Source organism: Oxyura jamaicensis, chromosome 24 (assembly GCF_011077185.1).
Source record: "Oxyura jamaicensis isolate SHBP4307 breed ruddy duck chromosome 24, BPBGC_Ojam_1.0, whole genome shotgun sequence".
Lineage (NCBI taxonomy): Eukaryota > Metazoa > Chordata > Aves > Anseriformes > Anatidae > Oxyura > Oxyura jamaicensis.
The window spans coordinates 1,235,183-1,261,978 of NC_048916.1; the positions used below are offsets into that span (position 1 = coordinate 1,235,183).

At 44.1% G+C, this 26,796-nt stretch overlaps 1 protein-coding gene across 9 annotated transcripts in view; it reads left to right on the forward strand.

Moving 5' to 3' along the window:
* The window catches only part of FLI1 (Fli-1 proto-oncogene, ETS transcription factor), an 89,436-nt gene that overhangs the window by 53,055 nt on the left and 9,585 nt on the right, over window positions 1-26,796 (forward strand). For all 9 annotated transcript variants that reach the window (XM_035346062.1, XM_035346059.1, XM_035346057.1 and 6 more), the window contains 3 exons: window positions 6,399-6,553; window positions 9,702-9,905; window positions 16,395-16,463. In XM_035346062.1, coding sequence (XP_035201953.1) covers window positions 6,399-6,553; window positions 9,702-9,905; window positions 16,395-16,463 — 428 coding nt within the window. The remainder of the gene's footprint in view (window positions 1-6,398; window positions 6,554-9,701; window positions 9,906-16,394; window positions 16,464-26,796) is intronic.

Sequence of the window (26,796 nt, forward strand, 5' to 3'; positions counted from 1 at the left end):
CATTTTTATTGTGTGTGTATTACATGTACTTAGGAGTCAAATGTCTTGGATTGTCCTTCCGTTGTGGTCTTTGTGCTACAATTCTGTCATCTGTTCTGAAAAAAAAAAAAAAAAAAAAGGCAAGATAATAGTGCTTTGACAGGCTGATTCATTAGCAACTGTAAGTGCTCTGATATCCCCAGAAAAGGCCCTCCAGAAGCGTGTTTATTCTGAGCAAAAAGGAAATTCTTTTTTATGGGTTTGCTTGAACCTACAAGATTCTTAGGCAGAAACTAAGTGTCATCAGTCTCTCTAAAAAGGGGGTAACAACTTCCCAACCTGTTAGAAAAAAAAAAAAAAAAAACTGCTTTGGATGTCAGAACTAAGCACCGAAATAGCTTCCAGCATTGCCTTTTGATAACTTGTTAGCACAAGAGCTCCAATCCATCCACGAAATGTGAACATTCATCTGATGTATCCATCCTCTCCCCCTACTCATGGCTAAAAATGTGCCCTTTCCCCTTGTGTCCATCACAGTTCATTGTTTTGGGTAGGACCACGCCAGTTGCTTGCTCCTCTGCCCATCAGCTGCCTGGCAAAACTGACACACAGTCTGAGCAGCAAACACCAATCTCAATACAGATTAACTTGAACTGCGGACTGAATAACAAAACCTATTCCCCCTCCCTCTCTCTCTCCTTGTCTTTCTGTCTCTTGTTTTTCAAGCACACTCTCTTACCAGGTTCCAGCTGCCTCATTAGGGAGAGCAGCCTTTATTCTGTTTCACCTGTACTTGAAGCACTAGCATTTTCTGCTTGTCCAGAGAACGGTTTATGTACTCTAGGGACTGATAAAGCAATAGGAAACCTGACAGGGGAGGGAGCTGGATGACGGTAAGGGACAGCGTCCAGGTTTTCTTCTTTTTCTTAGTGACCAGAAGCAGGTCTGAGAGCTGTGAGGCATCGTGGGATGAGCTGGTTTGGTCCCCAGCAGGAAGGGAGAAGGGGTCACTGATGAACATCTCCAAGCCTGTTGTGCAGAGCCACCCCTCCAGGTGCAAACCACATGGCAACCCCGACCAGCTTTCAACCCCACGTCAGGGGTTCCTGGTTTGTTCCCAAACTGGAAAGAATTTCCCAGATAGCTGCATAGTTATTGTATATATGGGGTATTCAGGCAGTGGCAGGAAGCTGCTTCAGGTGAGATGCTGGGACTTCTGTGTCACTGCAAGATTCAGAGGTACAAATCAGGGGAAAGTTTTGAGTACTGTCATACCTGGTTGCAGCGTACAGCCACAGAACCTGTTCTTGCCTTCCTAGGCAGCTGCTTGCTCAGACAAAAACCCAACACTACATTTGTGTTTTGCAGTAGTGAGCATCCAAACGTGTGGCAGATAAAATCCTACACAAAATTTAAATCCTCATGCTTCTTACTCACCCTTAGGCACTGGGAAAGGGGTGTATTGTATGTGTAGCACTGACCTGTTGCACAAACTAAGAAGAAGTCCAGGTTTCCACGGGTTTACTGAAAGGTATGGTGTATATCCCTCATCTCTCTTTGCATCATTTGAGGGACTGGAAGTGTGGCTTGAAATCTCTGTGCTCTGCTGGGTTTCTATCTTCTGTTTATTTAGTTTATAGCCCCTTAGGGGAAAGATCTGTATTCTACAACGTGCTTGTACAGTTCCCAACAGACTAGGCCTGGGTTGCTGTTGGGGCCTTTAGTTGCTTTCATAATATAAATACAAACATTTTTATGTGTTTCTTAAAAAAAAAATCATAATTACATTTTAAATTCCAATGCATAAAGGAGGATTATTTAGGAAAATGCTCTGTAAAGAGCATCTTACAGTCAATTTTAATAATAGATTTTACACCGATCCCAAATGCAAAGAGAGAGCCAAACAACAGACATTCCAAATTTTGACTGTATTTACTAAGCCACTGCAGACCTGCATTTGGTCAGAGAGTGATTTTATAAGGACATTACAAAATCTGCATGATCTTCACATGCAAAATAATATTCTAATGCTCTGGTTGCCTGCACGGATGCAGATGAACACCCCTGTGCAATTCCAAGAGGTTATGAATTTTGTCTAGCTAATATGCTGTAGTTGGTGCTTTGAAAATGCCTTGGAAGCATTTCTTGCTTCAGAATATGTAAATAGTGTTAAGGTTCAGGGACCTCAGAAAATATTTATGCCTTTATTATTTTCTCAAAGCAAAACAAAGGGACCATCTATGATGTCTGTAAGAATAAAAATGCCCTTTAAATAGCGTGTGAGCCCTCTAGTGGGATTCACTGTGCTGTTCTAGTCCCCAGGCAGAGAAGCAGGCTGTGTTTTACCTGTCAGCGATAAGCACAGTCATTTTAGACCCCAATGAGCCTTAGCGTTCTGCTCATGCAGCCCGAGTTTTGTAAGCCATATATCTTCTTCCATCCTCTTTACAGCTGTCTCTTCTTTCTGCAGACCTATAGCGTTGGCTACTTTCCTAGTGTGAACCTCCTTCTCAGGCGTTCCTTACACTGCGTGAGTAAACGTGCGGCAGGGTTAAGGCTACGGTTCAAGGAACTTCGATTCTGCCCTGATAGCTCTGTTCCTTGCCCATAAGAGGAGTCAGAAGCAGAATCATGGTGTGTCTGTTCTTACTTCCTTCACTGAACAACAACAACAACAAAATACAATTTTATTTCAAGTTTAAATGTTAAAGTTGAGATGACCAAATGGGGACTTAGACAAAAAGTGGCATGTTTAAAGAGAAAAAAAAAAAAAAGATGGGAAGAGAGGAGGAGTGGAGGAAGAGAAGGACAGAAAGAAGGAGAAAATATCCCAGTGGTCACAGCTGAGTCAGGTTCAGAAATCACTGAAATCCCTTATTTTGCTTTTTCGAATGAATGCCAAAGGTGATTCCTAGACAGAGGCCCTGGGACAGTAATTGCTTTATTTCCAGGTATCTGGAACACAAACTGAAGCTGCACAGAGGATTTATTAGTCAATGCCAGGCTAGCTGCTTGTCCATTTTGGCCAGTCTAGCATAAACTTTCAGAAAACACCAAGCTCTTGGCATCCCCAGAGACTGCTACTGGAGCTGCTGGAACGAAGAGTCTTTGGACGGACAGTGGGAATGAGTACTGCTTCATATTCCTTGGCCTCTGTCACTTCCACAGTGAATACACTTAAGAGATTTTGTGAAAGAAGCCTATATCCCTTTACCTTAGTAGATCTACAGCATTTTCTTCCCCAAACCTGAGCAACTCCAGTATGTATAGCCACTTGAAAGTCTGAAGCAGGGGTCTCTGTGAATAGTCAAGGATTAACCTGGCATCTGAAATCCCTTCGCACAAACCATTTTAAATAATGAGGAAATTTTTATATAGCTCAAAGTCTGCTTGTGGGTAATGCCTGAAGTAAGAAAGGAGCTACATCCAATGAATACGCCATTCATGGCTCACAGCTCCCTGTTCTCATTTGGTACTGTAGTTGTTCCCATACTGAATTCTTCTTTGTATGGCCCACAGCTACAACTACCTTCTGCTGGGACACTCTTAAATCCTTCATCTTAGAACAGGCTGGGGCAGTACAGTGATGGACCTCCATGAGCTGCAGAGATGATTCAGTGCTGTCTCATTTCCCATTAAAAGGCCCAGTTTGGACTTGGTAGGGAATGCTAGGTTACCAAGCACACAAAAGTAAGGATCTTCCCGCTTGCTGTCATTAAACATTTCACAGTATTTTTCTTGAGAAGGGCAGTTCAGTCTCCTGCCCAGTTATGTTTTGGTAATGCTGTTCCCAGTTATGTCTGTCCTCTATTATCAGATTTCCCCTGGGGTTAGGTCTGGATCCAGCCATCCTGAAAACTTCCTCAGAAGGAAGGGAGGCATCCACATGTCCACATGGACCAGCCCTGTCAGGTGTGTGGAGCACATGTAACATATCCCACAGGGTCAGTGGAGCAGCCTCTCTTCCCCTGGGGGACACTGGGGGTAAATCAGTGGTTGGTGAGGCCACCTCGGTCCCTATGGCTTCTTTGGAGATCACAGCCTTGGATATTTGTTGATCTGGTTTTGGCTTCTGAGACATAAAGAGCAAGGCAGAGGATCAGCAGGGCCCTAGCTGCCAAGCCAAGAGATGATTGCGTCTGCAAAGTGAAAAGCGATGACAAAACTGCTGAGGAGCTATCTTGCAGTGTCGGTGTTATTTTGGTTGCTTTGCTGCGTCGGTCATGTGGATGTGCATGATTCTTAGCAGAGAGCAGAGGCAGCCAACAGCCCTGCATTCTGCCCATGTGTGCCACTTCCCGCCACTGGAAAGTGTGTACACTCCTACACAGATATGTTTTTTGGAAGGTGTGCTTATCCGAGAGCCCGGGTCTATCCTGTTGTTCTGTATGAATATTATATAAGCAACGATTCTAGCATAAATACTGCACATCTCAGCTGAGGGGGTTGTTTTCCTGGTCACCTCCTGGCCCTGGTCTGTGCAGAGCCAAACGGAGCCCGACACCTCGAAACACGGATGCTCTCGCTGCTTTACCGAGTCTTGTCAGGACAGCCTGTACCTGAGGAAAGAATAAGATCCTTTGTGCTGCTCCGGGGCTTTTTCTCTGCCAGTACAGGCAGCATTTAACACCTGACACAGAGAATTTCAACAGAGAGTTCGAAATGATCACATTCCCTGTGAAAACCCTGGTGTCCCTGCAGTTGCTCAGCCTCTCCTCTGACTGCCACGGGGACATTAAACCTTCAGCAGTTTGCCTCTCTGAAGGCGGATTTTGGTTCCCTGCCTGGAAAAACAGTAGGCGAAATAGTAAAACCTTAAATTCGAACATGTGTAAGTTATACATCTTATTTCCATTTTCAAGCAACATTCCCTCAGCAAGACATGAGGAAAAAATTACCATCTGCCTTAGAATATCTCGGTGGAGCATTTATCTCCCAGCCATGATAACTGAATTTCAGTAATTTCTCCCCCCGCCCCCTCCCTGCCATTCAGATTAAGAAACAAATTTGTTTAGTGTCCAAACTTGGAAGTCTTGCCAGCTGAACTCAGAGGGTGGGATTTGGTGCACTGTCATAGAGTTCTTACCCTTCAGCAAATGGTTTCCTCCCAAGCCACTTTGCTTCTGGCAGGGAAGAAGGATGGCTGTGCGATTAAAGCAGTGGGCTGAACTGCGCTGGATATGGGCTCTGTGCTTGCTTTGCATAGAGGCTGCACACTGATACTCCCTTGTAAAGATGAGAGCAATAATCCTGCCCTTCCCTAGTACATTCCTCAGGGTTGGGATGCTCTCCGTGCATGTGGCAGGCTGTAGACTGGGATTTTAAGTGACCTCTAGAGCTAAAAGCAGGAGTTACTACTGCAGCTGGAGAAAAACAAAATCCGCACTCCCTATCTGTGGTTTGTAGGCTCATAATTCTCCCAGAGCAGGACAGAGAAAGCCTCCTGCTTGCCAAGGGTCTGCATGTAGTCCAGGTCTTTGCACAGTGCCACCTGAGCTGCTAAATGTTCCCTCCTCATCACTCCATCACCTCAGAAGTAAAACTGGGGCCAGAGCCTTTTTCGCACACGGTTTCTGTGGTCTGCAGTCCTTGACTCATGCCTAAGGCACCTAAGATTTCTAGATTTCCTACCCAAGTAATAGACAAGCCTGGGACTGTTTAGCTCATAAGAACAGGCAAGATCAGTTACATTCAGGTGTGTCTAAACAAGACCCTTTAGGTGCTGTGCTAATATCATAGTGTTCTCCTGCGACTGTCTGGTCACTTCAGCATGGGTGCTTTGTGTCCTGTCCTACTGAATCGTCTCACCGTGTTTCTGATTCATGCTGCAGAAATGCCTTAGGTCGGGAGGTGAAAAGTACAGCCTTTTCATCAATTCCTCGACTCACCTGCCACAGGAAGACAGCATGCTGAGTTGTTTTTAACACAGTACAAGAGTGGAACGGTCCAAGAAGGGCTCCTAGGAGCATAAAGCTGTGTCTGCAGGACTGCTAAGATGTAGCTGAGTGCTACAGGGTGCAGGGAGGGGGCAAGTGATGGATAGACCTAGGACCTGGGTAGTAAGGACTTACATATACTCTTTTTTTATCTGATTCATGAATTTTGATATTTCAGATGTTTTCATGCGATCCTACAGCTGCTATTGCCTTTGACTGAAAGTCGCTCTTCCTTGCACTTCCAACTCTTTCCTCCAGCTGATTTCACTATCAGAGATCACTTCTGTGAGACGTGTGATTCACAGAACACCTTATGACACTCATGTGCCAGGCCAGGAATGGCCTGTCCCACATCTACAGAAAGTCCCTTCATGCTTCCCTTCCAGGATACTTGCCATTTCTGTAACCCAAGTTTCCTCCTGCTACAGTGGGGATGAAAGGTGCATAATAATGACTAGTCATCTGTTTCCTTTCACATTTCAGGGAGTCCCCCGTAGACTGTAGTGTGAACAAATGCAGCAAGCTCGTCGGAGCAGGGACAGAGTCCAACCCAATGAGTTACAGCACCTACATGGATGAGAAGAATGGGCCTCCCCCCAACATGACCACCAATGAGAGGAGAGTCATTGTCCCAGCAGGTACCACCACCATCAAACTCTTTGTGTTGTATTTCTCTGGACTGTCTTAACTATCCAGCTGAACAGATAAGGCTTATCTGTATCAGAGTAGAACCTGCAGTGCTTCCTGGGACATGCATGGTATGATCAAACAGTGAGTTCATAGGTAAGAACAGGCATAAAGTGCACCCAAATTATAACTGCCATGGTCCTCTGCAGGATCCAGATGCACTTTCATGTCACGTTGATTCAAAGTGAACTATTATGTTTTCATTTTTTGGTTGGAAGTAGAAAACTAGAAAATTGTATTTGCAGAAATTGCGTTAACCTTCCAAAAAATATTACAAGAGAACATTCCTGTCCAGTTCTCTGTTTGTATTTGATATCCACATCTGCTGTCTGAAATTGGCAGCATGCATTAAATGCATTTGGATAATCAAGGATGAGAGCTGCTGTGGCAGGCAACCTGTGAAGTCTGAACCTGAAATGAGAGGGAGTCCTTCCCCTGTAAAGTTTATAAACACCATACATGCAAACAAGTAAGCCTGGGAGCTTTCCAGCAAGGGAAATAGTGTAAGTCAAGCCCTGGCCTGATTTACATACCAAAACTTCCACTGATTTCATGGGGGGGGGGGTTCGGCTTTTCACACAATGTGTCAAGGGTTGTGGCTGATTCAAGTAGTTGAACTGTTGGCAGAAAGCAATGTACTCGTGGAATTCAGCTCTGTTTTCTGATCGTGGCTTGACCACGAACAGATGACAATTCCCAAGCATTTGTTTGCCATTTAGGATGAAAAGGAAAAGCTTGAACTGAATGTAGTGAAGGGAAGCCAATAAAAGATTGACAGCAAATCTCAAAGTACCATTTAAGCCCTTGTTAGGATCTGCTTAGAGAGACTGGCTAACCTAACCAGTGGCAGGATCAGATACGTTGCCTAGAAGGGTTTTAGCTGATACCTGCTAGTCATTATAAGGGATGCTAAAGATATTCAAGATGGAACATTTATCCCACTCTTTGCCATGCTATTTCTGCATATTTAAAAAGACCCAGGGTGGCCCAAATTTTAGCGTTATTGAAACAGGGGAAATGACTCTTAGTGCCCTCAGTGGAGGAGAAAAAAAAAACTCCTCATTGAAGGAAAGTGAAAAAAAAGGACTTATTTTTCCCCTTGTGACCATCTACAAATCAAAACCTTGAGATACTTGTGAAACAGCAGTGATTTACCAGACTTTGGAAGACAATAACGAACATCATCCCAGATCTCTGGCTGCAGGATATGAAGACCAAATCATCCAAGAAAGGCATTTGGAAATTTTAATGCAATCCAGAGTAAAGATTTATAGTGCATTAGGGTGAAGATAGGCAAGAATAATGTCACATTAGGCTTGCAATAGTAATAATAATGAACTCTAAGCAATGTTTCAAGAAGGCAGTTTTTCAGAGACCATTCAATGTCTTTTGCAGTGATAAATGAGCTTGAATCTGAAAGTCAAAAGTGTTTGTTTAAAAAGAGACCACAAATTCATGATGCCTTCTAAATGCTGGGTTTTTACAAAACTCAAGACAAATGAGTCTTCCAATTAAAAAAAAAAAAAAGGAAAAAAAAAAAAAAGGAAAAATGAAAAAAAAAAAAAAGAATCCTGCCTTGAATACATGCACTGTAAAATTTAAAGTTCTTTTCCAGGGCTTGGAAAGGAGGATTTAAATTGGTTGATGCTGAAAGTTAAAGGAGGTCTATCTTTCTTTCCCAAAGCAGACTTGCAAATGTATTGGGTTGTAGGTTCAATGTTCAGAATTCAGCTTTAAATCATTTGGGCTAACTAGAAATTCAGTGAGGAAATGTCACAGTTAAAGTTTCAAAATTCCTTGTGCTTACTTCTCCATTTCATGCTGTTAGTCTAGAAATTAGCTGCCCAGGATTGCACCAGATACAGCCACTACCTGACTCCTTGCGTCACAGGATCGCTGCAGCCCTAGCACACAGAGTTTACAGTTCCGAGGCATTATTTTACACACTGTAAGTGTGGCAGAGGCATTTCTTGGCCCTCTCCAAAGTTATCAGCTGTGTGACAGCTACTTGTTTTTGATCCATTTTCTCTCCTACCTTGTCACTGGAGGCATTTGAGCTTTGTTGTAGAGGAAGGTACAAGCTCTGACAGCCAGATCAAACTTTTCCAAAATTCAGGCTTGACTTCACAATCCTCCCCAGATGCAATGCAACATGAATTTGAGGCTTAAATTTTCAAATGGCATACACGGGGAGAAGTAGCACAGGAAATATCTGAAAATGCAGATATGCTCTGAAAATGACTCTGTAAAAATGGTATCATGGCACAAGTTCTTGCCATGACTTTCTGATCTCCTGCTCTTTTCAAAACTCAAAGGAGGATTTCTTTTTTTAACTACTGATGCAGCAAACCATCACCATGGGGTCTGAAATTCCAGCCGGGTTCAATCTCTCTCTTACGTCACCGCCAGTAATAAAGATTCCACAGCTGGAGCTTTGCTGACAGTTGATAATGATGCATGAGACAGTATAAAATCCACATTGCCATCCAATAGCTGTGTTGGTTTTACAGGGCTAGCGGAGGTAGAATTGTGTTCTTGTCAGCAGGGTGAACAAATGTGACTCAGATACATGGCAAGCTGTTCTGTTTAAGCAATATTTTTTTTTCAGAGTCCCTTTGCTGACCATAAATGCCGCCATCCTCAGACTTTAAAATGCCATCTGCTGGGACTTTGTAATGCACTTGTGAATGATGGTGTGACTTATACAGCACTGATGTAATTACATAGCAGTGCAGAACTGAAGCTGTGACAAGCATGCACTTTCAAAGGGATGAGCTTGTGTTTGGAAGCTTTTTACCAAAGAGAGAACAGCCACAGTCAAATGCCATTAAGATTGGTCCCAAGCAGTAGGTATAAGTTTAAGGCAGATGGGAAACAGTCAAGTGAACTTATCCTGCCAGGGAGTCAGTATGAGCAGCTTATGGGCCTTGTGCCCTCTTCTAGCATAATTCTTACTCATCTTGGCAAAATGTTTTAGAATCAGTAAATTAAATCCATTTGGTTGTAGAAACAATGGTTAGTGCTTTGGTTGGGCTATGCTGAGCGCTACAGGCTTGAGGCTCATGTATAATATTACCATCCTTTGTGCTTTTCTGCCAGATCCCACCCTATGGACCCAGGAACACGTGCGCCAGTGGCTGGAATGGGCCATAAAGGAGTATGGATTAATGGAGATTGACACCACCCTCTTCCAGAATATGGATGGCAAGGAGCTCTGCAAAATGAACAAGGATGACTTCCTCCGAACCACCTCCCTCTACAACACAGAAGTTCTGTTGTCGCACCTCAGTTACCTCAGGGAAAGTAAGTATTGCCCTGACTCATCCCAGCCCTAGTGTAACGCGCTGATAAGTTACATACGAGTATTGAAGTTCTAGGGCTCTTCTTGCAGACAAATAGGAGCAAGGATAAGGGGAAAAGAACAGAGAAAGGCAAACAGAGAGTGCAAACAAGGAAGAGAGGAATAAAAATTGGGTCAGAAAGCTTATTATAGCTTAGATGGAGTTAGTAGAGCTACAGGATATCAGGGAGGTGAAGAACTGAGCAGAACTCTTAAGAAGATTAGATAGTCTTACAGATAATAAAAACATCTGTGAGTATATGATAAAAATACGTACATTTGCTGTGGAGATTAAGCCAACCATTAACTGATGGGTCACAGGAAAATTATTCCGTAACTTTGCAGTTAGAGGGCTGTACACTTTCCCCCAAAGCTTCTGGTAATTATTGCTTCACAATAGGACCCACAACAGGCCAGAGCTCGAGATTTGCTATATTTCTGGAGACCCACATCTGTTGGAAATAGGTAAAAATACAAGAGCGATTCCCCAGATGTAAGTGCATTGAAGAAGGCATCATGCAAATGACCTAGTATTCCAAAACACCCAAGTTTTGTGCACCTCGTTATTGCCGCTCTCCATCCCAAACAAGACTATGTGATGGGTCCGATATTCCTTTTTGCTGTATTAAGCCCCTAAAACAGAAGCCATGAGCAGTCTTATGAGTAACTTGTATAAAAGCCTGCTGCAGCAACCCAAACAGGAATCGTCCTGGTTAGCACACGCTGTTGAGGCTGGAAAGTCTGAGACTTCCTGTGCAACCATGAGCATGTCCATAGCTTCTGAATGTCCCCTCTTCATCTATAGAATGGAGGTGAAAGCATTTCCTTTCTTCACAAAGGTGTGCTAAGGATAATTGCATTATGATGAGACCAGAGAACAGGAGCTAAATCCCACATGCTTCAGTTATGTTTTCAAGTGGCAGTTTTTACAGGAGTATAATTATTTGAGGACTGAAAAATCAGGGGAAGGTGTCATAAAGAATGGTGGGAAGGCAGAAAAAGAAATAAAAAAGCATATTTCCTCTACTGGGAAATCAAATTGTGATGTAAAGGCAGCTGAAGATGTCTTCATCTGGCCACTGCACTAAAGCGGCCAGACAGCATTTATTTAGGGTGTTTTCTTCAAAGCTGTTCAGCACTGGTCTCTCCCTACCCCTGCTAAAATCAGTGGGAGTTTTACAGATTACAGTGGGACAAGAGTTAGATCACAGATGGGTGCCTCTGTAAGCCCCACCTTTATTTTGTTTGAGAAGCTGAGCCAAGGAAATGATTCACAACAAATAACCAAATTGCTGGATTTGAACAGTTTTTGTCCCTTGTGACTTCACAATAATAATAATTTAAAAAATCCCATCCAGAACAATTCACAAATTTCATCCTGTTTCATCAGCAAAGAGCTTCTGGTTCACAGAACACTTCAAGATTATTGCAGGCACAAATAGTTTTCTAACTAAGGTTTGCGTACAGAATTATACATTTTTATGGGAAATCTTAAGGCACTTTGTGAAGCCAGTGTTGCTCCGAACAAACCTGCTGACTGTAACTGGGTAACAGACACTTTGTAACCGGAAATGTTTTTAAATTCCCACAAGATAAATACTCAAGTGAGACGCTTTCTTTTGAATTGTCTCATTGATAAGGCTTGAGAATTCACAGAAAGAGATGAAGAAGGAGTTGTGTGTTTTTTGAATTAAAGAAAGATGTGGAATTTGAAAAAGTTGACAGAGGAGTGGGATTCTTTTGTTGATTTAGCTCCAGACAGCATCTTCAATGTGCTAGATATCCCATCACTTGGGATGTTCAAAGAGAGTATTAGAGGAATTGCATCCTTGTTCTCATGGCATAAGCCTGAAGACCTGGATTGAATTGCTGCCTTTGCTATTGGCTGCCTTCCATTTATTTTGGAGCAAATTTCAGATTGATCCTACCTAACTTTAGATATCTGACATGGCTAAATTAAAAGTCTGGTCACACTGATCTCTGAAGCAAGAGCACACACTGAAATTCAGGATGGCAGACCCTTCATTCACCTACCACGTTTAATGCCTGAAGTTAAACCTTTGCCTGATTTTTTCTGTCCTTCCTTTTTACTTTCTCTAAAATGGAGCTAGTAATACTGCTTTCTCGGTCCTCTTATTGTCTTGCCTGTTGAGATGGCAAAACTGTGGAATGGGGATTGTGCCTCATGTCTCTCAAGAGCCAGCACAATGGAGTCCTAACACAGTTGGAACGTGTAACTGCTGCTGCAGTACATGCTGAATAATAATCATAAAAATGTAATGGTCTGCTAGGGGAATGCCTACAATGATTTCCATGTATTAAGCTAGTGCAAACTCCAAGCAACTTTGCTGGATTCAGACAAATTAGTTACTTCACTTTTACAGGGGTGCATACGAAAGGAGAATTCAATCCCACTCCATCTCTAGCTTTTATGATTACAGATTTCTCTCTGTTCAGCCCCTTGGGCTGTTCTAAGACGTCATACAAGAGCTGTCCTTATTAAAGCAAGCTCCTGTCTGAGTGGAGGTCGGGCAGCCTCTGAAGAGCATTCCTTTCCATGCAGCTGTTCCTAGTGCTGCCTAATGACAGTCTGGTTTCTGGATTGCTGGTTAACTCCCTCACGGAGTAACGCCTTCGAAAGGAGCTTATTGTTTTTCCAGACTGATTTCCAGCGGATGTTTAGTGCCGAGCCTCTGAGCTCAGTGCCATGGGGAGATGGTCTTTTTTTTTCTTGAATTTTCCCCTTTGTGAGGCTGTTTGTTTCAGAGACATCCAACTCCGTAACTGTGGAGGGCAGAGAATGCGTGATGGCAACAAAACACAGGAGAATTTGGGGGAGTTGGAGGTCTATGGGCTAGACTACATCTGCCCAGTCTCTTTCTTGAAAGGTATTTGTCCTCTCAGGATGTTAAGCGGTATTTGTGATGACTAGTGAATCCTAAACTTTGATTTTTGTTTTGCATGAAACAAAGCTGAGCTGAACTTTCTGAGCTTGTCCACTGGTCAGGACAGTCCCAATAATGAGCTCCTCAGAAGGTTTTCAACATTTTACACTCCAGATCAGGGTAAAAACATTATAAAGTAAGTTGTTTTGGCACATCTGAGTCCAGTCTGAAAAAATAAACTGGTAAATCTGCAAGACCTCAACCAAAGCTCAATCTTACTTTTGGCGATAGAAGGTTCGGGTGAGCTATTTAATGTAGATGAGACTAAGCACCTATCACTAAGATCACAGCGCCTTTAGCCTTCAGACAAAATCTAGGTCTGGATCAGAACTGGACAGTTGTTTCTTGTTTCTGTAACCCACTGAAGCACCCAGGAATTGACACATCTCTGATCCTTAGGAAATTCCAGACCCACAGAACCCACTCTATCCTTTGCAGTCATTCACCAGACCCTACTATTTTTTCCAGGCCCCATACTGGTTTTGCCCCCAGAGCAATCATATTTCTTGAAGTGTTTTTTCAAGTTTCCTCTCTGGAATTGTGAAGCCATGCCTTGTTTTTTTTTCTCTTTGTTGCTCTTCCCTCTGTGCTGTCGGGCTCCAGGCTGACCGACTGCCGTGTCGATGTCCTTTTCTATTTGCCCGGTGAATCTTCCCCAGTCAGCTAGTGGGGGGTGGGAAGGGAGATTTGAACGTTTTCATGCTATGTTTAGGATGAGCATCAAAAGAAACCTGAACTGTCACCTCCTGTCCTTTTCCTCTCTAGTTATGGGGGTGAGTTGTGTGGGGTGTGTACAAATGAAAAGCGCCTGAAGGGGAAAGAGTGAGACTGTGGCTGGGACTGGAAGCAGAAAGCTGCTTTGTGGTTTTGATCCATACATTAATGCCAAACTAAACTATACAGCTAAATGCAGCAGAACCCTGATTCTACCAGGAGATGTGGCGGGAAGCACACACGGCCTTCAGAAGGTCAGGGCAAAAAACACTTACGGGTTAAAGAGACTTCAGGATTGTGAAAGCGAGATATGCTGTGAGCTGCCTTGCGAAAAGGAAGGCTTTCTGGAGAAGGAACTCTCCTTCTCTGCTTTCCATTCCTTTTCCATCTTCCTTTTTAATTAATGCAGAAGAAATAAAAGAAGAAAGGAGAAGAGCCATAAGATAATGTGTCTGATATTAATTATAGGAGAATAGCCCTGCACTTTTTACCAGTGTTTCCAGAAAGGGCTGATTTTATCTAAGCTGTCACTGGCCCAGCAAGGGGTATGGGGAATAAGAATCAAATGAAAATTCATCACAGCCGAAGTTTTGCCCTAACATGAGGGAGGGAGGGAGCAGCCTGGCCTCTGTCTGTCTGTCTGCTTCTCTCTGTCCTGATCTGTGTCTCTGGCTTTCTCTCTTTTCCTCCTTCATTGAAAACCCTTAATAGGAAACACATTTCCTTTTCTGTGGTGTTCCCACCAGAAACCTCAGACTGTCGGGCAAAGGTGAGAACTTTTAGCAGTTAAACTGGGGGAGGTGCTGTCCCTTTCCACTGGTTTGGGCTGCATTTTTTAGCATAAAGTAGCCATAGGTTGATCGTACAGTGCTATTCATCACCCCACCCCCATCCCAGGCATTTGCAGCCTATTTAGTCACTGAAAGCCGCGTTTCTGAGTTCCCCAGCACTTCCCTGTCTGGCTGGGGCAAGCTAGGCTGGGTCCTGCATTGGACTTCAAATAACCTGAAAAGGGGAGAGTGGTGGACAGGAGTTTCCCCACAGATATTCAAGGAAGAAGCACCAAAGCCAGAAACCATGTGATGAAAACATGGGTTAGGTGGACAAAGCTATTGCAGCTCCCCCAGCAGCAGCAAAACGCCAGCCAGGCTCTCTAAATATTCATAACAATCATATATTCATAAATTATATTCATAACCCTCATCTTCAAGGTATCTCAGGGATCTTTTGAACTATCCCTCTTAGTTTTACCATGTTGCCCATCCTGGTCTTTCAAAACATCCACTGACTTGCAGCCTCTGGTAGCATCCATCCTCCGGTCTTTACGAGTAGGATTTGTTTTTCCAGTTAGTGCAGCCCCGGCTTTCAGCACCTTCTACCTCTATGTACATGCTTGCATGTCTTTGGCTTTGTTTGCTTTTGGGGAAGAAAAGAAATCTATAGGAACACAGGAACACAGGGCTAATAAGATCCAACACCTGCAACGGCTATTACTTCTGGCAGGGAAATGCCTAATCCTCAGCTCTCACAGGAAAGTAAGACATAGTGTGAGGGCTGTGAGGGGCAAGTGAGGTCAGTGCTCTTTGGGATCATGTGGATTAGAGGAATGTGGGGACTGCATGGCTTAGTCACAAGACCCTAATCACCTAGTGTTATGGTACCTGCAAAAGAGGTATTCCTGGTCCTGCCAAAGAATCTGGGGATGTTCAGGGGCAGCATATCATACACAGAAATCTGTAGTTTGCTACGTGGTGCCTAGGGCAATGCTTATGAAGGACCTTAACGGGGACAGAGTCTCACTGAAGAGAGGGACATGTAGATATGAAGAGCAGAAAGGGTCTGTGAGAGCACTCCTCAACCCTACCCTCCCGCAGCAGGACTGCTCCAGGTCCCAGCATCAGTCCTTACTGAGAAGGGCCCTGGCCCTTGTTAAGAATGTCACTGCCTGATGCAGTGGAAACTTTTTCAAAGAGCTGTAGGAAAAGTGAGCCTAGAAATTATGTAGTGTAAACACATATAACTAGACAACCATGAAATGTGTATTACATGCTGGCTTCCAAGAGCTCACAGGGCCTCTTCCTCCACTTCCAAAGGAGTTTGTGGGAGAGGCAAAGTAAAATGCTTAGGAAGGAACATTTCCACCACAGACCCTTCTAAGGAGTTCTTTTTTGTGCTCCTCTTGAGTATTTTTATTTCAAGTTGGACTTGATGGAAAGACCACTCTGAACCAAGAAAGCTACCTTGCACAAAGCATGGCAGATGGAGGAATACCGATCAGATTTGTGCAGCTGTCAGCCCAAAACCAAGCATGTGACACTCTAAAAATGTTCAGATCCTGACAATGCAATTCATGTCACTTCTACTGTGTGTTCCTCAAACAGGAAATTTCTCTATCATAGCAAGAGAGGGTGAGGAAAGCTTCTTCCTTATCCTGTGCTATAGTCTGTGCCACTGTAATTTCTAGAGGCTCTGCTGTGTTACATATTGTACCCGTATAAAGGTACTATACAACCTCCCCCTTTTATATCAGTTTTCAACAGAGGACCTTATAGTGCTCTGTGAAGGAGGCAAATGTCTTGGTTTTGATTGCAAGTGCAGAAACAGCAACACATACGTGACATACAGCTACAATATCTTTAAAAGAACTTCTTAACTATCATAGAAACTGTGTGCCTAATTGCCAGAAAAATTTGATCTTTAAATCCCAGAAATAGTGTTTTCTACCTGGCTGAATGGTTCCCCCACTGGCAGAGTACATTCAAAGAGCAATAACTCCTTTTCTTTTCATTACAGGTAGCTCACTGCTGGTCTACAATACTCCACCCCACACAGAAGCTTCCTCACGTCTTGCCACCAAAGAAGGTCAGTCTTTTGCATATAAATGTCCTGGCTTCCTGTGCTTGTGGAATTATTTTTGGTTGGGTTAAAAAGTAGGCCTTTTTTATAATGTCCTTGGCATGAAAACATTGTGATCAGTGCATGCATGACCTGCTTATAATGGAATAGTTTGCAAGTCCCGTCCATGCTGAAAGTCACATCTCTGCTTCTCTGGCCAATGATGTAGCATAAAATTTATATCTGTCATTTTCACACTTGTGTGCTACCGAATTGATGAGCTGATGGCATTTTTTTCTGTTCTTTATGTGAAACAGTTTTAAATCTCAGATACACAACAAGGATGGAGACAGGATTCATCCCTGCGTAAATTTGTAGTTGAATGGATAAAATTTTCTCACAACAGATCCCATTACGGAATAAAAGGCACCCAGGTCTTCCAAAACCATTCATGAATCTGTCCGTTAGTTTCAACCAGCAAAGAAGACCTAGTGTATTCTTCTGCTACTTTCATTTGGAAACATTTTAATTTTCTTTTTCAAATAACAGTTGATTCCCAAATCTTTAATCTATTGGAAATTCTGAAGATTCATGGATCATAGAGATGGAGTTTAGAAACCTTGAAGTTCAGAGGTTAATGAAACTCTGTAACGGGGTTTCATATTTTTATATCAATAAAATATGTATTTTAATTTTTATATCCTTCAGTCAGGTTTTTCAGGTTTTCCTCCACAGCTACAGTCCTATTCCTTTTTCTTATTTTTAATGAATGGATTCTCAGTGATGATAAAATGATGACAGTTGTTGTAATGAGTATGACACATGCCCCTTACCTAGCTAAGACAGTAAGTCACAAAGTTGACTTGGTAAGGGACCAGCAGGGTGTTACAGTGCAAAAATCTGTTCCTGTGCTCACTAACTTGGCATGTGGGACTAGGAGCCTTGACTTTGGTCTTCCTTTCGCTTAGTGCAAGTGCAGGGATGTTGTTTTTGTTCACTAAACAGTGCTCAGTGCTTCCATTTGAAAAACATTGAGGTGAAGGTGTGAAATTTAATGCGTACTCTCGTTCTGAGAGAGTTTCCTCACCTAGTGTATGAACATTTCTATGCTCTTCAGGAGAACATGGCTTCATTGATGAACCACAAGTTTGTATTTCAAAGAGCAGTGGGGAAAGGCAGAAAGTCTTTTATGTAAGCAGCTGGAGAAAGACAAAACCCGATTTCACGGAAAGGCTACAGCAAACTGAGAACACACATTTAACAAGCTTCTCCATGGTGTGTCTGGCTGCTGCATTGAGTAGCACTGCTCTCAGAGCCAGCACTTCTCTCGTGTTGTACCACGCTGCATTTCATCTCCAACATCCATCATTTCATCATCCCTCATGGACCCTGGGCACAATATCAGTGCTGCCTTTTGCAGCAGCTTCTTTTGTCCAATACATAACCATCCACTTGAGCGCTCTGTTCCCTGGCATGCTGTCCTCTCTTTATGAGACAGGCATTGCTTGATAAAATATGGTACATTACAAAGACAAAGCCATTCAGGTTTTTCTGTGACTGACTGTTTTGATGCTAACAGTCTTCTATTTAAAATTAATAAAAGCTTGGCTAGCTCCTATTTGAATAAAGCAGGCACACATGCATGTACTCCCCCACAATTTCCCCGTAAACACATGCATCCAAGACCATGCTCTTTCTGGCTCAGGCCAGGTGGTTGATAAACATAAAGGGAAGAAAGCTGTGATTTTTTATTAAAGAGAAATGCTCCACGTAAAATTGCACTCCTCTGAAGTTTTTATACCCGTTATCTTTCTGAGTTGGGCCTACAGTCACTCAGGCAGAAAGAAATTTGAGGGGAAAAATGTTCCTCCCCCTCCTTCCACTTTTTACTACCCTCCAGTGTGTTTCTTTAGTGCAGCTGAAAGAACTTTGCATTTGATTTCTGTCAGCCAGGCATTTTTACTTTACATGGTACTTTCATCATGTGTCAATAAAGGACTAAACACACCCAAGGGATATTCAAATAAAAATTAAGAACTAGCGTAGAAATGTTGAAATCCCATCTTTGACTCTTCCATTTCATCCTACAGTGCATAAATTTCCTTCGCCTTCATTTAACGTTTGAATACTGTTCTAGGATAAACTGACCGATCGCAGTTTACTGTGAATGATTCATGCTCCAAATATTATTAGTGAGATAAGATGACAGGATAAGAGACATGTGAACATGACAGGCTGACAGATAAGGAATTGGGGGAGCAGAGTTGAGTGTCTTGTCCAATATAACTTGTGATGGACATAAAACTGGACTTGGAATTTCTCCGTCTTGGTCCAGTCCATTAGAAAATAACATTTTCTTTGCTTTCTTCTAAGGCTTTTTAATGGGCTAGCTTCACAACGGTGGTGAATAGGAATGTAAGGTTAAAAATCATGAGTATTTTCTTAAGTGTTTTCCTGTCAACTTAGCTTCTCAAAAGGTTAAACTTTTTTTTTTTTTTATGTTAATGCATTATGAATCTAACCTGCAGATTCAGGGTTACAGAAACCCTGTAAATTTTTCTTCTCTCTATGCCTGTGAATGAAAACAGACAATCAAATCCTTCTAGCCACTCTCCCTCGAGGATACAAAAGCAGAGCAGGAGGAGGTGATGGAATAGCACAATGCATGTCAGAGACAGGAAAAAATGATGTTTTCTGCACTCTCCTGTAATTTTGCTTGCACAGTCTCCAAGAGCACATAGCTAATGCAAATATTCTTCTTGTGCAAATTCCAGGGACAAATGCATGCTCTGCGTATGCTTCCACTGTATGCAACATATCCCCTGCACAGACCGTGACAGCCAGCCTACGTGGCAATACGAAGTATGGCTGCAGCACACGCAGATGCAGATGTTCCAGAGCCTGGGAGGGAAGCTGCAGGAGGCTCTTCCCTCCCCACCTTGTTGTGGGCATAGCAGCAAGGCCAGTTGGCGAGGGCAGCACTGCTGTCACAGGCCTGGCTTCCATGCCATGGCTCTGGAGACAGAACTGCCTTGTCTGGCTGCAGCTGCAGGCTTTGCTCCTTTTTTTCTTTCAGTTTTCTGCCCCCTCACTTCTCTTCTGCGATGCCAGTCCTACACATGTGCCAGAAGAACCTGTAGCACTTCTTTAGGGGAGTTGAACTGCTGTCAGGACAGAAACAGATACCGTAAATTTATACAGCTGGTACATAGGTGCATAAAGCATATTTCTTTTGTTTGCACATTCATGTAGGTAGAATCCTGGTCGTGTTCAAAGGACTCTTGTTGTTGCCCAAGCTTCTTTGCTCCTTAGCCTCATAAACACTCAAAAGTATGGTATTTAGCGTCATTGGTACAAATTGTCTTCAGCTGCCTTTGAGAAATAAATTGCTATAATGAAAATCACCAGTATTTTTTGGCGAGAGAGCAATTTTCTAGAAAATGAAACGAGGTTGCTCTCGTTGCTGAATGGAAAGATTTGTGTCCTTCTCCCAGCACTCCACGAGAGAAATGGTCTGTTTCATTTTCCGTGCCTGTTTGGAGTACTGACTGACCTACTGTAGGTACTGGAGACATGGGAGAAGAATCTGAGGCTGCATTATCTGCCTAAGTCCCTGGAGATTTTAAATTGCTTGCCTTCAGAGTGGTGTCATTTAAGCGGGTTTCCATAGGAAAATGGAAAGGATATTCACATACAACAACATTTAGGAGGCCAGAGGGCTGTGTCCTGTATGCTTGTGAGAGCTCAGGCCTCAGGCCAACCCCTTTTTAAAGTCCACGCTTACTTTCATGCGTGCTGGGGTCTGCGTAGCTCACGTGGTTAATATACAAGCCTGAATGCTGCGCAGGGTTTGAACCCAGGTGCCGATCTCTTAGCAGGAGAGTGCTGGCAGTTTCCAAAGAGGTAGAGCCGTTAAGTGTTGGTGTGTAAAATTCCATGTGTCTAACCCGACGTGTGTGCTGTTGTAGATGCAGTATACGTCGGGACGCGTTGCAGCAGGTAGTGGTGCAGTGAGGCGGCAAAGTGGGATGAAGGAAGGCTCGGCTGATAAGGGCAACGCCAGCACATCGCATGGGAGGATTTAGGGGAGCGATTCTGTGCGGCTGTTTGCTTCTAGACTACAGGTTACACATGATCTTGTTTATAAGGCTGGGTTCAGCACGGGTCTTTATCCCTGCATACATCAGGATCAGCCTAAGGCAATATAATTAGCCTACAGCAGCGGTTAATGAGGACTGCCCAAAGTCTCATAAATCCAACCTAAATTCTAGCAAATATCTGCCTCTGCAGAAAGATATAGAAAAAGCTGGTGCACTACCCAGAGTTTCAAAGATATATGAGATTTGTTTGTGAATACATGAATGTAAGATACAAATCTTAAGGATTTTGTCCATCGCTGTTACGTGTTTACATTTGCATTATAAAAGCATTCGAGAACAGTAAGTAATTTTGTTTGGCTATAAGTTGTATTTGCTTGCATGTTTTATTCAGTTGTTGGCAAATTAAAAAAGATAAACCAGTGAGCTCTGAAACTCACACAGCGTGGTTTCCCGCGGGTTTGTACCAATGTTCATTATGAGTTCCCAGGGAAGAGTTTCCTGATGTCGGAGCATTAATGACATCCCTCTCATGCAGATTTCTTGGTACCTAACAAAATGAGCCCAAGCTGCAGCTTCTCTCCCAGAGCATGCTGCAATCTTCTCTGATCTCTTCTCTTTCCCAGCAGTTTCTTTTAAATTGGTAGGAACTCTTTAAAACTCTTCAGCACTCCTGCTTGTCGAGTTCGGTGACAATTTCGGGTGACAAGTTCAAGAGTTGTGGGGACAGGAGGGAGAGGGGCAAACAGACCCCAGGCAGCACAACTGCATCAGCACGGTTCCCACAGGGAAGTAGTCTCAAACTCCTGCATAAAACTCTTCTCTTGAAAAGCCCATTTTGTTCAGGTCTGAAAGGTCGTCATGTGAAAACTACTGACCAGTTTCAGTAAACTCTTCTTTTGGGTATGTCAGCACGGCCCCTTGTTCGCAGCAAAGGTTATAAGCCCTCCGGTCTTACTCGTGTCACAGAAAGAGCAGTTGCAGCTTTGTGCCCTCTTAACTGCACACACTAAAGGGTTTGCTGATGATGTTTGTGTGCCCGGTGATGAAATATCCCTTACCATTTTTAGCTTGGTAGCAGAAAAAGGGGAGGCTTTTTTGGTGCTTCTTTTGTTGTGACTGTGTGGCCAAAGCAGGGATTTATGATTTCAGGAGAGACAGTAGCTAGCACTCTTGGATTTTTCTTTTTTTCTTTTTTTTTTTTTTAATTGTTTTCCTTTGAAATTCCAGAGTTAGTGTTTTGTCTGCTTTCTCCCTGACCCTCTTCAGAGGCAGGCGTGTGTTTTTTCACCAGAAAAACTGGAAACAAAGAATCGTTGTCTTTAAGCTGTAGCAGGCAGGAAACCCAACTCACAAGGGATCACCCTGAGCCAGCGCTGTCCCAGAGTAGACTCCAGTTCTCTGAATTCAACCTGACAGCTTGTCTGGAGCACTTTCTAAGTAACCATTATCCTTCCTTTTCTCCCAGCAAAAGAGCTATTATTTTTTTGCCTGGGGTGCACGGCAAGCAATGTTTTTGCACATGTGGGGGGGTTACATGTTCGCTGGGGTGCAGTCCCTCCTGTGAAAACCTCTTGGAAGTACTTTTGCCGTTTCCTAAGACAAGAGTAAATGTGTTTCCTGATAATGAGTTAAATGGGCAAATGCTGTAAAAATGTTTGCTGCAAAGTGTGCGCATGTGTGTCTTCCCTTCCCTTTTCTCTTATGTGCGTATTGCTGCGTCTAGCTTTTTTCTCTGCGAATATGCGTTTCTTTTTCTTTACTTCTCCATTTGTCTCTGTGCATTTTCAATATATGTATGCAGCTAACACATTAACCCTTCTCTTTCCTCCCGCCCCGTTTGCTTCTGTGCCCGTGCAGTGCTGTGAGCCTCTTTGTGCACCTTGGCACGTGCGCTTTAGATGAACGTGCATTTAGAAGTGCGGAGGGTGCTCAGAAGCATGCCTTTCACAACACGCCATCGTGTGTCTGCATTTTTGCTCTGTAGTGTGCCTGTCTGCATGTGGCTCTTCACGTCTGCAGCCCCGCATGGCCCAGCAACGCGCGTGTGACTGCGTGTGTCAGCTGGAAAGTGACTGCTTTACCAAGCTGCCTCGGGGAGGGATTCTTAGGACACTGTCTTCATCACAGGCTGCGCACTGGGACTTCTGCTGCTGTTATTAAAAAAAAAAAAAAGCAACAACAACAGAAAAATTCTCACTACTTCCTCCTTTTCTTTATAATGTGTCTTTGTAAGCACTGCGCAGGGTAGCTCAGACGTGAATCAGGAAGTTCCACCGCTGCACAGCTCGGGGATGTTTTTCTAGCCCCGCTCGCGCAACTGGGGGCTGTCGCCTATAGCTCAAAGCAACCTGGGAGTGACTCCAAGGCTGGGAGGCCAGAGCCCTCCTGCGAGTGGGGGAGCAGAGCTGCAGGCTGTAGAGCCGCTGTGTGTAGCAGCTCCTGCGGGTCACCCTTTGGAAATCCTGCACCCTGGTTTTGTGCGCGCACTGTTAGGCTCCAGGTCCTGGCTGACCTTGGGACAAGGCGGGCTTCAACACGGTGCTCTAGGACAGGAGTTAAACTGGAAAAGTTTGAATGCTTTGGTGTGTATTTCCTAACAGATAGCAACACATAACTGGGCTTTCAGCTACCTCCAGTGATTACCCAAGTTAAACCTCCTCTTCGTGTGCATGCTCTGCGTCAGATTCCTTGTGTAAATCCAGCTCTCACGTAGCCCCTTCTGCCTTGGTTGGAGTTGACTTTGAGTCAAAACCCAATGTTGTCCCAAGCCTGCTCTGTGCTCACCGTGTCAGTTCCTCATCTGTAAAACAGGTTAATAGCAATGCGGAGTTGTTTGGTAATAAACGTGTTGTTTTTTTGGTTTTGTTTTTGTTTTCTAAATTGTGAAATAACCAGATAGTCTGAGAATGGGGGCGTACCGTAGAAGTTATTTTGAAATTATTTTGTACTCAGCTAGTTGCTTCCTCTTACTGGAGAGACTTAGAATTACCTAATTCCACATATGATCCACATACTGGTGATTCTTTAGCAGAAGGAGCAGGACATTGTGGTCTTGAAGCAGAAACGGATGAGTTTTGTGCTGGAAGGCACTGGAAAGTCTTACATAATCATGAGAACAGCCATAGTAACGTTGGCTGTGAATGACACAGAGCCTGACATATGGCATACATACTAACTAATTATTTTAGTTAGCAGAAATAGTAAATTGAAAAGTAATTCATTGCAAGAGAATTGGTGCTGTGGGTGAGATTTTGAGGTCTCTGTACACAGAACTCCCTGCAGCTCATACCTGGTGCCATAGGCTAATTGTTAAGGGATGCCAAGGACTAATTTGCACAAATGGTTTGAATAGGCCAGAGGATTCCTCGCACTCTGTTCTGCTTTCCCCCTCTGTTCCACCATCTCTGCCACAGTGTACAGCCTCCTGCAAACAAACGACAGCACCCACAGTCTTACTGCTCTGTGCTAAGTAAAACTGCATCTAGGGTGCTGCTGACGCTGTAAAGTTTTGCACGGTGTGTATTGAGCATTTAGCACTTACACTTTGAGCCAGAGTGGGCCCTTGCTGACTCTACAACCTTTGTTTGCTGCCATGATTTAAAACAATCCATCTAATGTTTCTAGGAGGAGCTGGAGGTGTTTTTGGCTTCTGTGCCCCTCCAGAAACCCGCAGTCTAGGTTTCTTCTCTCCAACTGGCTTTAAACACAACTCCACCTCTTCAATGCGATCTCCAGCAGGTTAAATGACAGGAGTGTGAGGGCTGGGCGCTCAGCAGTTTGGCAGCTCTTGCTTACATGTTTGGTTTGCAGCAGTAGTGTTTTTTGTTCCCATGCGCCTACGCTGGGATTTTTCCAGGATACCAGAATAGTGCCAGTCCTAGACACCACACACTACCTCGCTTCGGGAGGAAAAGCGGTGCGGTCCCATGCCCTCCGTTCTCTCTCTCCCTCTCTAAACCAGTTGCCACAAAATAGACCCCAAGTGACCGCTTAGATTAATCACAAGTCTGGATCCCTGAGGACACCTGGTTCTGCTTTCCCCATTTAGAGACGCTAATTTACATTCCAGCCACTAAGCCAGGATCTTTCTTCCTACTGAAGCGGGAGGACTCATTGCAAAAACCAGAATGCATTCTGTATGGAGAATCCCACGGACTCCATAGCCTGCTTCAAACCTGCAGCCTCCTTCCCCTGATTTGCTACACTGAAATTTGCAAGGCCATGTCCTGCCTGCTGATGCAACGCCTGTGCTCCCTAACCAAATAAGAAGGTATTCAGGAGCAGTTCCTTCTGTATTTCATTCTGGAGGGTCATTTTTTGTCGTGTGAGCTGGAGTCACTCTACCTTTCTTTGTAAAGCACCTCAAGATTCCCTGGTACAGAATCGCTCAATGGCTGCAGTTGTTGCTGTTGTTACTACTCAGCCCAGCCAGCAGGACAGACTTGGGCAGAGGCTGCCAGCGTGTTTCAAAGGGAAATGGAGGCAGTGATGGTAAGCAGTCAGACAATTCACTGGGACCTGGGAGACTTAGTTGCCTTTATTTTCTTCCTGGCTCTGTCCCCTTGACATAGGACAAGCCACTTTCCATCTTTTGGCTGCCTAATCTCCTTGTAGGTCCCCATTAGGTAGAGACTGGGGAGCTCTCTTTACTGCTTAGCTCCTACCATGCTGGCGAAGCCAGATGCTCCCGTGAGTTTGCTGCACGTGTGTTTCCCCAGAGACCTTCTAGAAAAGTTGGTTCCAGGAATAAATCCCACCTCAGGGGACGAAAGCTTCCTGGGAGGCTTCAGGACCCCCCTCAGCTCTGCCACAGCGTGGGATCCAGCGGTGCCTCCCCAATACCTCCCAGGGCTCCTCGTGTGGGAGATGTGACGGGGACAGGATTTGCTCAGGCAGACCTCAGCATTCAGACACTGCTGTGTTATGTATAATATTGCATTTCAGGATGCTGTTTGATCCAGACACGCAGTCCCGTGGCTGTTGTGCTAACCCAGGCATGATACTGCCCACGGGTCTGACTGAGGGAGCTAATCTTCAGACCAGTCACCCCGCACCTTGACGGTGAGCCCCAGCAGTTCACAAAGCAGACAGTGCCTGGCTGGGAAAGCAGTGCCACTGCTGCCAGAGATGCCATGAACACAAGAAATACGCCGTGCTGCTCCTTCCCAACCGTGCTTGGAAACTGGGGTCCTATGCCAGCAGAGATGGCATTTCAGGGAAGATCCTACGATAGTGCCTATAAAGTGGTTGGTCCACAAATGACCCAGACCCTCTGTATCCATCCTGGAAGAAAAAAAAAATATCAAAAAGATGGATATTGACGGGCCCAGTGCCCATCATTCTCCTGGACAGGCTAGTAGCACAAAATAGTGCCTGAATCTGGCTTGACTGAAAAAGCTCCTACGGAGAAAGCAGGATGAAGGGGCTGTCAGCACTCACTGAGCAGCTCAGGAAGTACCAGGACTGTGAGCCTATTGTTCAGTTGAAACCCCTCTTTGCTTCTCCTCTCTGTCCCAGATTTATAAAGCATCATTTTTTTATTTAAAAAAAAAAAAAAAAAAAAAAAACTTTTTAAAGCTTATCAGAGAGGGTTTGCTCTCTAATACATCATATCTTAAACACAGGTTCCCTAACGGCTTGTTCACTGGACTGCATTCAAGCTTAAGCGACTGCTGGGCATCTGGGATGGTCTTCTCGTGGTGTGGAAGTCTGCTTGGGGGATTTTAAGCCTGGTTTCCTAGGGAAATGAGCTTGTGGGTGTCTGTCCGTCTGTCCCTAGCCCACAGCAATATTTAAGCCTATTAGTCTATTTTAGACTAAATATGATCCAGAGGTATGGGGACCAGGAACAAAGTAGCATTCAAGCAGAGAGATGGGGGGGTGTCTGTGAAGGTGGGCTAGTGGTTCGGTGGGGCCGGCCTTATCTTCCCTCCTGCAGTGCCATACCTCCTCCACTTACACAGTACAAAGTGCAGCCGTTCTCCTCCGCCCTGTCCCTGAAACTCATCCAGGAGATGCCTGGGACACACTCCTCATCTTCTTCCCCACATCAAGTCCCTCCTTTGTTGTGCCAGGCAGTCTGACAAGAAGAAGCTGCAGAGATCTGGATCCTTTAGCTCATCTCGTGATTTTTACAGGACAGCCTGCCTGTTGGTCAGACTTGATCTCATGGATTTTGACATGTCCTAAGCCTTTTCCCAGCCTTCTGTGTAGCCTAGCAGACTGTTCCACCACTGCACTATTTCTCATTTACATCTAAT